Raw genomic sequence first — 13,238 nt, 5'->3', positions numbered from 1 at the left:
CTTATCCCACTTTTATTTCCTTCACTCCTTGTTTCTGAGGCCAGAAACCTCAGAGAAATCAGTATGCACAACTTTCAGAATTGCTGATGCGATTTTGCACTTGTTAACATTCTGTCAGGAACTCTAAGAGAGAAAATATTTCAAATATTGTTAATTTTTTTTTTTTTTTATGGTACCTGACATTTCAGTATAATAGTCCTTGGTATTTCTCTGTGTCTATCACACAGGCCTATTTCTGCATGTGGACTTTCCTCAGTTCCATCTTAAAGCAGCAAACAGGATCTGTAAAATCTCTTAACTAACTTGATTTTAAACTATGTTGCCTTAGTCACAATGATTTCTGTAGCTGAAGAGTTGGAAAGAATGACTTTGAATTGCCAGTTTTAGATCAGCTGTTCCTGTTCGCTTCTGCCATGTTACTGAAAAACAGAATAGGTGTCTGTAATAGTGGCCATGTAAACTATGATTCAGTTTGCTTCTGAGATACAATGCACTGCTAAGTTCGAATCATGTGCGTGTGTATGTACATATGCATATGTGGGATTTTTGTTTTGTTTTGTTTTTTTCACTGTCAGAATACAAGTCAGTTGATGACTGTGAGGAGTTGGTCATCAATGCTGCAACAACAATCAACAACTTATCCTACTACAAAGTGGAGAGTTCTGCTGTTCAAGACAAGAAGATACACATTGCTGAAAGTAAGGACTTTTAAACAGTACTTTTTGTATAGGTTTTTGAAAGTGGAAGTTATACATACTGTATTTTGACACTACAGAAAATAAAGACCCAGGTAGTGTTGTATGGTATCATATTGCAGGAATACGAAGTTCATAGGGTTAAATTCTTCCTATAATGATTTCTCATTCTTTTGAAATATAATTCTATGACTTGTGTGAAAGTAGCCAGCTTGTTGACAAAACCCATTGTTTTCCTCCCCAGAGGAATTTGTCACGTTGTTTTCTGTTTAGCAATTTTTGCTAGACTTGTTCAAAAACCATGCACCTGAGCCAAAATAATCAAGTTGCTTTTTACTTATCAGAGTATGGTAAGAAAGGTTTTTTCTTCTTAGTACCTTGTAGACCTGCAAAATCTGGTTTATGACTGTTTCTGGCTTATAAATGCATTGGCAGTATAAGAGCTGTGTGATTCTCTCCCCTCTGACAGTATGGATAATAGTTCTATTTCAGTGATGTGTAAGAACTGCACCTGAATTCTGGGACTCAATGTTATACAAAAGGCAGTGAGTCTACGTCTTGCACACCTTTCTCTCCAAACAGACAAGAAATTGGGGAGAAATAGAGCCTGAGTTTCACACAACAGGTAGAATCATAGAATGTCCCGAGTTGGAAGGGACACACAAGGATCAATGAGTCCAACTTATGTCCCTGCCTATGACAACCCCAGAGTTCACATCATGTGTCTGCGGGCGTTGTCCAGTCTCTTCTTGAACACTGTCAGGCTTGGGGCTGTGACACCTCCCTGGGCAGCCTGTTCCAGTGCTCCACCACCCTCTAGGGGAAGAACCTTTTCCTAATATTCTGTCTGTCAACCTAGTGCTCTGACTGGTAGATCTCATATTCTCTCTGGGTAACAGTTCTCCTGTTCTGTCATGAGTCATTTTATCACCCGTAAGCCAGCAGTCTCTTATTGCTAGTTGGAAAAATGTGGAAACAGATGACTTCTCTGCCAGTCCCGTTTGCTCTCCCTCTCCTGTTTTTATTGTTAGCATGTGGAACCAGTCCTATCACCTTTCCTCTGCCTGAACTGAGGAGAAAGAAAGCCTTTTGATAGAAGACCAGCAGGCTTCCTCCTCCAGGAGACATTTTAGGAATACTTGCTGTTTGATACAAGGGTGGATCCCCAAAACAAACAAAAAATCATTTTGGATGTCTCTTTAAGACAAGTTCAAGGCACGTTCAGAACTGCAACATTCAAAGATAGAAGTAATGGGAATAAAGCCAACCTCTTTGCTATATTTTTTTCTCTCACTTTTCTGTGGCAGAAGGGTTAAGGGTTCACTGATTTGAGTCCTTTATATGATGGACTGATTTCAGTGGTTCACTTCACACTCATAGAAGACTGACAAATGTGACTTCTGTAACATCGCTCCCTTGCCATGCACTGAAAACCTACATGGTGATAGCTCTTCCTAGGAAATCACAGAATGATAGCATGCTTTGGGTTGGAAGGAACCTTAAAGATCATCTAGTTCCAACCCCCCTGCCATGGGCAGGGACACCTTCCACTAGACCAGGTTGCTCAAAGCCCCATCCAACCTGGCCTTGAACACTTCCTGGGATGGGGCATCCACGGCTTCTCTGGGCAGCCTGTTCCAGTGCCTCACCACCCTCATGGGGAAGAATTTGTTCCTTATATCTAATCTAAATCTACCCTTTTTCAGTTTAAATCCATTACGCATTGTCCTGTCACCACAGACCCTTGTAAAAAGTCCATCTCCATCTTTCTTGTGGGTCCTCTTAAGTACTGTAAGGCTCCAAAAAGGTTTCCCTGTGGCCTTCTCCAGGCAGAAGAACCCCAACTCTCCTAGCCTGTCTTCATTGGAGAGGTGCTCCAGCCCTCTGATCATCTTGGTGGCCTCCTCTAGACTTGCTCCAACAGGTCCCTGTCCTTCTTATGTTGGGTGCCCCAGAGCTGGATGTAGTGCTTCAGGTAAGGTCTCACCAGACTGGAGCAGAGGGGGACAATCACCTCCCTCGTCCTGCTGGTCACGCTGCTTTTGATGCAGCCCAGGATGCAGTTGGCTTTCTGGGCTGCAAGCACACAGTGCTGGGTCATGTTGGGCTTCTCATCAACCAGCATCCCAAGTCCTTCTCCTCAGGGCTGCTCTCAATCCATTCTCTGCCCAGCCTGTATTTGTGCTTGGGATTGCCCCAACCCATCTGTAGGAGCTTGAACTTGGCTTTGTTGAACTTCATGAGGTTTGCACAGGCCCACCTCTCAAGCCTGTCATGATCCCTCTGTATGGCATCCCTGCCTTCCAGTGTGTCGACTGCACCACTCATCTTGGTGTCATCCACAAACTTGCTGAGAGTGCACTCAGCCCTACCGAAGATGTTAAACAGTGCCGGTCCCAATACCGACTCCTGAGGATTGCCACCCATCACTGATCTCCACTTGGACATTGAGCCATTGACCATGACCAGCCAGCTCCTTATCTTTATCCTTCTTGATGCTCCTTGGACTGCTCCTGGCTGTATCGCCACTGCCCACATGAAACAATGGCAGCAGATAAGAGTCAGTGGACTGTACGAGTCTTGGTAGTGTTTCGCTGACATTGCTAATGTGAGCCCCTGGTACACAGCACACCTCTTTAGAGGGTGCATCAGGTTCAGGATCTAAATAAATTCTCTTACATATTACAACTATTTTTCTTCTTTATATTCCTGGATTTTCACATGAGCCCCTTCAGAACTGTGTAGCAGAACTGGCTCCCATTATCACAACTGTGCTTAGGCTATCTTCGTAACTTCTCCTTTGTTCCTTTGCATTTAGCCCCATATTGGAGCTCTTTGTCTCATCTTCAAAGCCCTGCACAATTTAGCTCTTGTTCTACCATCTGCTCACCCCCTTCACTGCAACCAGTCAGTTAGATAACTGTTCCCATTTATTACATTTATTGCTGTTTCTGCTTGCATTCTGACATTTATTGATAGAAAGCCAAGCACATGTTTGTGATATACAGCTAATTGTTTTTATTTCATTTCTCTGCAAACCAATAGTGCTTTTAAAGCTGTTAATGAGCAACAATATGGATGGAGTTGTGGAGGCTGTCAGAGTCTTTGGCAATCTTTCCCAGTATCATGAGATCTGTGACTTCATCATACAGAAGAAGAGTGAGTTACTTTTGTCTTTGTAGGAGTCCTGTTTTTAAATATCCATAGTTCTAAAAAGGAAAGATTGTTAATAAGTTGTCTCAGTTAAAGGGTAGAAGCAATCTTCTCTGATGTTTTTCAAATTGGGTAAATGTTAGAATCCAATAGCAGTCATTACAAACACCATTTTGTTTCAGTTTCATTAAAATGGAAATATTGGAGTAGGGGAAATATGCCATGCTGCCTTCACAAAGGTAAATACTACAAAAAAGCTGTTTTTCCCAAAGATTATAATTCTGAAATTTCCCTTCACTCCTAACTCCTCCTACAGGTTAGTAGTCATATGATATAAAATGAAAATCCAACTAAGTTCTCATTACGGTTTGTAGTCACAGGTTTTTGATTCTCATGTTCGACTTCTTGTTAGCATTTTGTAACATGTATTTAAGATGTTTGACAACCTCAACAAAGAGACCTACTGTTTGCCCCTGGGTGAAGTAGGATACAAGTCTTCTCAAGTCCTTTTGCTTTGGGTGTCTAAAGAACTTTGGGAAAAACAGCAACTCCTTGCTATCCACAGAAGGTGTGTCAGAAGTTTAATTAGACACTCGTGCACCATAAATTTTTTTTGGTATTTACCTGTCAGTGGTGAAAGTGCGGTGATATGCCAAAGTGTACAACCCCTTCTTTGAAGGGTGGTTGTATCAGTGCTTTTGGAGGGGAAGGTCTCTGCAAAGGGAGAACTGACAGCAGCTGGGTGCTGCTGAGCTGTCTCAGCCAAAGGACAGAATTTTCCACCTGGAGAGATGGAGAGATCAGTGTGCCAAGCTCAGGAGGAGCCCACTGTGCGATTGAAAGGAGGCTGATACTTTTAAGAAATAAGCTGTAATTCAGTTTGGTCGACTTAACCTCTTCCGATTGGATTTTCACATTACTTCGGTGTATTTTTATAACTAGAATTTTGTGTGTGTTGTTTTGAAGAAAACTGGCGTTCAGCATGATGTTATGATGGCTGCTGCTCTGGGTCATGCGTCTACTCTACAAATGTCACTGTAATATGCTACAAGGTTAAATTTTTGGGTAGGGTATCCTGCATTTGACTGCTTCCTAAGTATATATGTTTAATAAGTATGTCATAATGCCATTTTTATAACAAGTCCATTTTCCCAGTAATATTGTTTCCTTCTTTACAATCCAGTATACAAGTTCTTGATTGCTTTGCTTGATGCCAAGAGCCAAGATGTCTGTTTTTCTGCCTGTGGAGTTCTGCTCAATCTCACAGTAGACGAGAACAAACGAGCTCTTCTGATGGAAGAAGGAGGAATTGGAAAGTAAGCTACTGATTATGCTTACGAAAAAGACAATTTTGAGTGGTTTGGCCAGGAAGTTTCAATCAGATTCTTTCTAACTAGGGCAAACAACTAGTACTAAGGATACGTACTTGATAGATGTTCAGGTTCTGATGTTCTTCAAGAAAGAGCCTTTTTTGCAAAAGCATTAGGGCGGTTTAGGCAGCTGCAGAGCCAAAAACCATAGAACAAATTCCCAGAGATCCTCCTGATCTGTACAGCAGAGGAGAGCACCATATAACAAAGCGACTAAAGCAGGTCCTTGCAGTAGCTGCTTATGCTTGACTTAAATGGATCCTATGTGGGTTGCAGTTAATAGGCACCATTAATGTGTATCTGTTGTACTATAAGTGCTAAGGTTACTTCAGGAACCATGATACCCACCTGGTCTCTTGCAATTCTTTGTAACTACTTAGTACTGCAGGGAGGAGTATCTGATGTAGCCACGCTCAGCAGATAATAGCTCCTGAGTCCCCTCTCTCTGAGAGTTCAAGTTTAAGGCACTTATATTTTAAGTGGTTTTAGATCTTGAAGAACCACTGTGGATGCAACAGTTGTGGCTTTGATGTTCAGATAATAGTGGATCCAGCTTAATTGGAGCAACATGAAAGATCGTGTTCCTATGCTTGTAAAGCAGTTGATACAACCCACATTTATGAAACAATACGCCTAACTTTGAAATGCTTTCTTATTCATATATCATATAATTACTACTTAATACAATGTGAACGATGCATAGTCTGCTCATCCTTCCTTCCCATGTTCTAGTTAGTTTACAAAATATAAAGCTGAAAAAGAATGAAAATAAGTTGCAGGCAAATTGAATAATAAATGTGAGAAGTTTCTATTATGTAGAATTCTGTGGAATATGGAATTTTCTATACTGTGTCTGAAAATTTGTGAAGGAAGAAAAAACAGTAACAGTATGGAATAAATCTTGAGAATTTGGAAGTGATTGTTAGGGAGGTCATCCTGACTGTTCCAAACCAGCTCTGTGGATTTTTGGAAATGAGAATATTGTACCAATATATAGTGGCCCTAATAAAACATGGAATTAGGGCAAGTTCATTTGGCTTTTCATGGCCTCCTGGTCTTCCTGGTTGCTTTTGAATTACCACTATTTTCACCTGAAAGCATGTATCATAGTTACCCAAGTATCATAGTAAGCACCAAATTATAAACCTCCCAGTGAAGTGAGGGAAAGAGAAGAGGAGGTTGTAGGGTTGGGGAAGAGAACAGCAGTGAAGAATTACTGTTAGAGAAGTCACTAGGGACAGCAGGTGAAAACCAACATTTATTCTGTGCCCCGGGACTTGTGAACGCTGCTGTCTGGTAATGGGAATTCTAGGTAGCTACTGCACATAAGCTGGTGCAGGCAGAAAACTTACAGCTTAATTTCAGAGTCCTGCTTACAATCTAGCCTGCATATGGTATCTGTAAGGAAGCAAGACTTGGAGAAATGTCAAGAACGTGATGGTCCGTAACAAAACTGGCATTTCTGAGAGGAGCCCATTGGGAGTGCAGGCTGGGAAACATAAGAAGAGGAGAGATCTGCAAAACAATCAGACTTCACAGAATGTAATAGGTAATTCTGTGAGTCATGGAAGTAGATAATTCCTTTGGTTTTGTCTCCTGGTCAGATCCTCTGGTGTGTGATAAGCTGGATATTCTGACTGAGACTTTTTGTGCATTCATACCATCTTTTCTAGATGAATTCTTGGTGCCTGATAAGGTTTGGCTCACACTTCAATCTCTGCTCTAGTAGTAGGCACAGATTTGGGACAGTCACAAGTTGTCATGAAATTTGGTGGAATTTTAGTGTCTTTGAGATGATTACATTTGTGATAGATGTGACTGAAATTGGTCAGTTGAGTTAAAAAGTTCCAGGGGATGGACAGATGCAGGCAGGCATACACACATGTGTAGACAAACAGCATGGTCACATCCTTAGGGAACTAGACTAAGTGAAAAGGGAGAAGTTACTGTTGAAGAAAGTAGCATGTTCAGTTTATCAATATAGAATTTTCCTACAAACTTTCATGGAGTCTACGTACATTTCTAGGCCACCAGCTTTTGAAGGGCTCAGGAGAAAACTACATGGAGCAAAACACTGTTTTTGTTTGATGCTGGCAGGTTGGTTGACTGTTTAGAGGACTTCGGGCCAACAGACTGGCAGCTGGCTTGCTTGATATGCAAAACCCTGTGGAACTACAGTGAAAACATGACAAGCGCGGCCTCATGCTTTGGAGAAGACATGGACACGTTGCTGGTGCTGCTCACATCACTCTTAGGTGAGATCCATGATCTTGATCTCTTTTCCTTAATAAAAGAAATAAGTTGAAGGAGCAAAATGAAAGCAGTGGTAGCTGGGTGGCCCTTCTGGCTCAAAAGTCCTTGCAGGTACCGACAGAAGCAGGGGCCCTGTGTGATGCAGCCGGTCACTGCGCCGCACACACTGGGCACCCTGCGGAATGTGGCTTTTCCCCTCATCATGACCTCCTTGTGAGCAGGGACAACATCCTGGCCATTTCTCATGTGCCCCCTAAAGCTAGGGAGGGTGTGCTCCTCCACAAACACAGGCTGGGAGGTGCCTACACGGGAATGTTCAGACCCCAGTTTGCTTACCCAGCTGGATCTTTGCATCTGCACACTTGTTTGCTTCAAATTCATGGAGTTTAATAGTCCATAGTCCTGTAGTGTCATAGTCCTATTGTCACTATATGTCATTTTCCTCCTTTATTTTATGAGCACTTCTTTGGTTATGATTTAATTTCGGGTAGACCATCCGCAATTATCTTTTAAAAAGATCTTTAAAATGAAAATGAAATAAAATAAAACCTTAAGTAATTTTGATTTGGTTTTAATCAGAAATTTACTAAATATGTATGCTTGGTGTGGAGAAGGCTGCACGTTAGTCAGACTCAGAAAGCGAGACCCCCATGGTCCCTTTTGTTTTTAGACAATCAGAAAAGTGGGTGGATTTATGAGGATTTTTTTTTCCAGTTACAGCACAATTGCTGTTATTCACTGTTGTAATCATTCCTTGCATTACGTTCTTTGCTATGATAGAGCATGTTTTAATGTGAGCAGTAATGCCATCTATTTATCTGAAAATACTCGGTGTTTCAAGATCATTAGTGTCCTTTTTAACATTCTGCAACAGAACTGCAAACTTTACAGCCACCATCATGCTTGAATTTACTGGCGTGCAGCAAGGAATAGATGTCTTTGTTTCGGAAAAGTCTTACTTATTTTTTCCTCTGCATTTAGCACTGCTAGTTCCAGCAATTAATTTGACTGCAGAGTCCAGGCTGGGTAGTAATTGGAACTCTGATTAACTAGTACAGCTTTCGTCAACTGGAAGTTAATGTACAATTGCAGGTACAATTGCAATTGTAATGCAATCGTAATGACAATTAATTAAAAATAGGTCAGAATGAAATCAGAAGGCTAGTCTTTCTTCACATTGTAGTCACAAGAGTGGCTGTAAAAAAAGTGCATCTTATTCATCGGCTCTGGTTCCTCTGTGTGTTAAGAGCCAACAAATTTTAGTAATAGCAACTGGTTAATATTGTCCTACGTCTTCCTCCTCCCATTGTGTCCAGTAACAGCCTTGAACCCTCATCGCTCCGATTCTATCATTCAGGAAGCAGAAGGCAACTGCTGGCAGTCGCTGGACTGTATTTAAGCATCAGCACGCCCTCAGGAAGCGGAAAACGCGGAGATGGCACAGCAGACACCTCACTGCACCTGCTGTGCTTGGCCTCCTCCCCTTTGTTTTTCTTTCCCCTACCTGGCACGAGACGACAAAAGAGATGAGGGAGCCAAAAGGGAGTGGAAATGGCCTGAAAAGCTGTTGGGCCTGAGAAAGGCTGGACAGAAGATGCTGTTGGTTTTTCTTTTTCCCTACCTGATGCCAGCAGCCTGAGATGCGGTGGCACTGCTTTCCAGGGGCACTGTCATTTGCCTTCTCTCAGCTGCTCTTGAGTTCCCTGTCACTTCACTGGCTCAGAGCTGCTGCAGGCTGGTGTTTCCAGGCTCTTCTGTCTCCAGAACATTCTTCTGTTTGGTCATTCAGTGAAACCTTGCTTCTGCTCACCTTTACCTCCACTATCAATTGGAGGAGGGTATTTTTGGATTATCAGTACACGTGAACTCTTACATGGCGTGGTACGAGCTTCCAGGGCTCCTGGCCCCTGTTTTGCTGGTGTTACAGGGATGGGTAGCCCTTGCAGACCAGAGTCCATAATCTCGTTTTCAGCTTCCCCCATAGCACACAGAGCCAGTGTGCTTGTCGTGTTCCTGGGCTTGCAGCCAGTTCATACACTGTTTGGCCAGTATCCAATTTTGCTAGTTTTGAGGAGGATCGTGGGAAAATTAAATTATCTGAGGATGCACAGCTTGCGTGTGGGACACTGATCCTTGCTGATCCCTGGTGTTACTCACATTGAGCTTTGGGAAATTTACTGCTTTGGTTCAACACTTCAGCTTTTGAACTGGTTCTGACCCTTGCGCTTGTAGGCTGGAATTCCTGACCTCAGTGATTCCATAAACATTCAATCAACTTCTGGAGAGCACAATAAAAGGGATAAATGTCTCTTGCTCTGTGTTAGGAGGTGGTTAATTTGGGTAGAAGAATCATTTCAGGAGTAGGCAAAGCAATTCTCCCTGAAAACAAAAACCACACCACCTTATCTTCCTCTTCAGGGTCTCTCGCTTCTCTGCTGCTGAGATTCATTTTACATGCGTTGGGCTACTCTGCCATAGATAGGACAAGAGCACAAGTTGCAATAAGAAAAATTCCAATTAAATGTTAGGAAGTTTCCACTATGGCAGGGGTCAAGCACTGGATCAGGCTGCCCAGAAAGGCCATGGAGTCTTCATCCTTGGAAGTGTTCAGTACTCAACAGTACATGGACCAGAGCAACCTAATGGATGGTGACTCTGCTCCAGATGTCCTGTCCAACCTCAGTTATCCTATGATACCATCAAATGTAGATCTGATGTCTGAGGCTGGATTTTCTCTGATTCCAGGGTTTCTTCCTGCAGAGATGTGACATGTCTTCCTTCTTGAAAGAATGTTGTAGGGTTTTTTTTCTCTTTATTTTATTACAGAAAGCCTCTAAATGGCATCTTTTCTTCATGCAGAACCTCTTTTGAACTCTACCTCAGCATCTCTTTGATTTTGGTAGTTTGGAAACACTGTAGTGGCATAGAAGTCCAGTACTGTTTGCCATTACTGGCTGCTTTCTATGAAATGGAGCCCATCTCCATGCCTGAGTAACCTTGTCTCTTCCTTTCTCGCTGCTGCAGCTCAGGCCACGTGCTCTGCATGGGCAGCTTGACACTCCTTTAAATGGGAATAGACACTTTCCTAAGCAAAGTTTGACTCAAAATGTGGATAACAGAAGTTTCTCTTCAGCTCCAAGTTGTCTTTTTCCTGCTGTGAATGTGCAGTAAGCTGTCTTACACAGGGATTGATTTATTTAACAGACTGTGAATCTGGTGCTCTTCTGTAATCTAGGACAAAGGTAAGTCACACTGCCCACTGGGTGCAGGATTGTATCCTCATTTTAGGTCCATTTATGGCCTAAAGGATGTCAAATGTCCTCCTCTTAAACTGTATGAAAACCTTGACTTCAGTAAAGCATTTGACACAGTCTCCCACAGCATCCTCACAGCTAAACTGAGGGAATGCGGTCTGGATGTTTGGGTAGTGAGGTGGACTGCGAACTGGCTGAAGGAAAGAAGCCAGAGACTCGTGGTCAATGGGGCGAAGTCCAGTTGGAGGCCTGTATCTAGTGGAGTGCCTCAGGGTCAGTACTGGGGCCGGTATTATTCAATATATTCATCCATTATTTGGACGAGGGAATAGAGTGCACTGTCAGCAAGTTTGCTGATGACACCAAGCTGGGAGGAGTGGCTGACACACCAGAAGGCTGTGCTGCCATCCAGTGAGACCTGGACAGGCTGGAGAGTTGGGCGGGGAGAAGTTTAATGAAATATAACAAGGGCAAGTGTAGAGTCTTGCATTTGGGCAGGAACAACTAGTTCCTTCCAGTATAAGTTGGGGAACAACCTGTTAGAGAGCAGTGTAGGGGAAAGGGATCTGGGGCTACTGGTGGACAACAGGATGACCACGAGCCAGCACTGTGCCCTTGTGGCCAAGAAGGCCAATGGCATCCTGGGGTGTATTAGAAGGGGGGTGGTTAGTAGGTTGAGAGAGGTCCTCCTTCCCCTCTACTCTGCCCTGGTGAGACCACACCTGGAATATTGTGTCCAATTCTGGGCCCCTCAGTTCAAGAAGGACAGGGAACTGCTGGAGAGGGTCCAGCACAGGGCAACAAAGATGATTAAGGGAGCGGAGCATCTCCCTTATGAGGAAAGGCTGAGGGAGCTGGGGCTCTTTAGCTTGGAGGAGACTGAGGGGTGACCTTATTAATGTTTACAAATATATAAAGGGTGAGTATCATGAGGATGGAGCCAGGCTCTTCTCGGTGGCAAACAATGATAGGACAAGGGGTGATGGGTACAAACTGGAACACAAGATGTTCCACTTAAATGTGAGAAGAAACTTCTTCAAATTAGGGTAACAGAGCACTGGAACAGGCTGCCCAGGGGGGTTGTGGAGTCTCCTTCTCTGGAGACATTCAAAACCCTCCTGGACACATTCCTGTGTAACCTCATCTAGGTGTTCCTGCTCTGGCAGGGGGATTGGACTAGATGATCTTTGGAGGTCCCTTCCAATCCCTATCATTCTGTGATTCTGTGATTTGTTTGGCATTATCAGTTGTGTTTGTAGCTTCCTGATTCAGGAGCAAGCTTCTGTTTGCAGACTCATTTCTTTTTTCTGTAAAGGTTTCATTGCCACCAGGCAGAATGGAGGGGGAATGAGTGATGACTTCCTTTAATTCCTAGCATTGCTTGTCTCTATTCAGTGTACCCTGTTATTTTATTTATGAAGTTTGTGAGGGAGGGCATCAGTAATACAGTAGCTAATGTGGTTCAAGGTCTTTAAGTATGATAGTAGATATAGTTTGAAAGAGTCTTCATGAACCAGATTAACAGAGCAATTTTTGATAGGAAAACCATAGTTGTAGTTAGATAAATTGATGACTTACATTGGCAAAATTGCTGTGGTTGTTATGAAAACCCAACTAGTTTCCAGGCAGACAGTCACAATACATGCTTGATCTTGGAGGTACAGTTTAGCTGCACCTGTGAGGTGTGAGAATGAAAGAACATGCAATACCCTTTTACCTGTTTTATTAACCTTAACATCCTTTATTTTCAGTTACATTGAAGTCCCTCAGACAGTGACACTTGGAGTTTGTCTTGAACACAGGGAGGTTTTTAAAATACATGGTTGGGTATATTTTTATTCAGAACTGATGATGATATTTTCCTTTATTACAGATGAAGAGCTAGTGTTGGATTACAGCCTCGACAGAGACTTAAGGGACTACCACAAACTATATTGGGAAAGAGAGTTCAAACCTGTGGCAGAAAAACTTCTTCATAGAATTCAAAGCCATCCCTCCTTCCCACTGTGACTATTACTCCATTTTAATCAAGTCTTCTTTTTTTTCGTGGTGTAGATTGTACAGTTTTATATTTCTATTATACCTGTACGCTGGAGAGCATGGGACGTTAAATTTTAAAAAGTCAGTAAAGCCTGGTATTTATATACTGGATACTATATTTTGAGAAACTTGTATGAAATTTTAGCATGTGTAATTACTTTTTACAATATATTTGAGCTGATCAAGCAGCTGTTCCATGTTATTTGTCTATTAATTGCATAGTTGCTTGGCTAGGAAAATGAAACAAAAACTAATTTGCTAAACTTGTAATTTTTAAAAGGTAGTTTACCGCTGAGTAGCTGGACCTCTGTGGTACGACAAACGCTGTGCACTGTAAAAGAATGTTGCATGACAGGAGCCACATCTCACCTATAGACTTGGATACTTTTGCTTTATATGAAATTCTCTGACAGACTAACCCAAATGTGATTAAATATGGTCAATGGTTGGGGAAAGTTGCTCCCTTTTCCTTT

The 13,238-nt window shown here is 42.5% G+C and overlaps 1 protein-coding gene across 5 annotated transcripts in view; it reads left to right on the top strand.

The window, feature by feature from the left end:
• Positions 1-12,953, top strand: part of ARMC2 (armadillo repeat containing 2) — an 81,835-nt gene extending 68,882 nt beyond the window's left edge. For 4 of the 5 annotated variants that reach the window (XM_082048876.1, XM_082048875.1, XM_082048877.1 and 1 more), the window contains 5 exons: positions 576-698; positions 3,741-3,854; positions 5,032-5,164; positions 7,316-7,473; positions 12,599-12,953. In XM_082048876.1, coding sequence (XP_081905002.1) covers positions 576-698; positions 3,741-3,854; positions 5,032-5,164; positions 7,316-7,473; positions 12,599-12,735 — 665 coding nt within the window. In that variant the 3' untranslated portion in view covers positions 12,736-12,953. The remainder of the gene's footprint in view (positions 1-575; positions 699-3,740; positions 3,855-5,031; positions 5,165-7,315; positions 7,474-12,598) is intronic. The other variant, XM_082048878.1, reaches the window with a different exon arrangement.
• The last annotated feature ends 285 nt before the right edge of the window (positions 12,954-13,238 follow it).

Source organism: Streptopelia decaocto, assembly GCF_964273445.1.
Source record: "Streptopelia decaocto genome assembly, chromosome: 3".
NCBI lineage: Eukaryota > Metazoa > Chordata > Aves > Columbiformes > Columbidae > Streptopelia > Streptopelia decaocto.
This window is presented reverse-complemented; position numbering and strand designations above follow the sequence as displayed.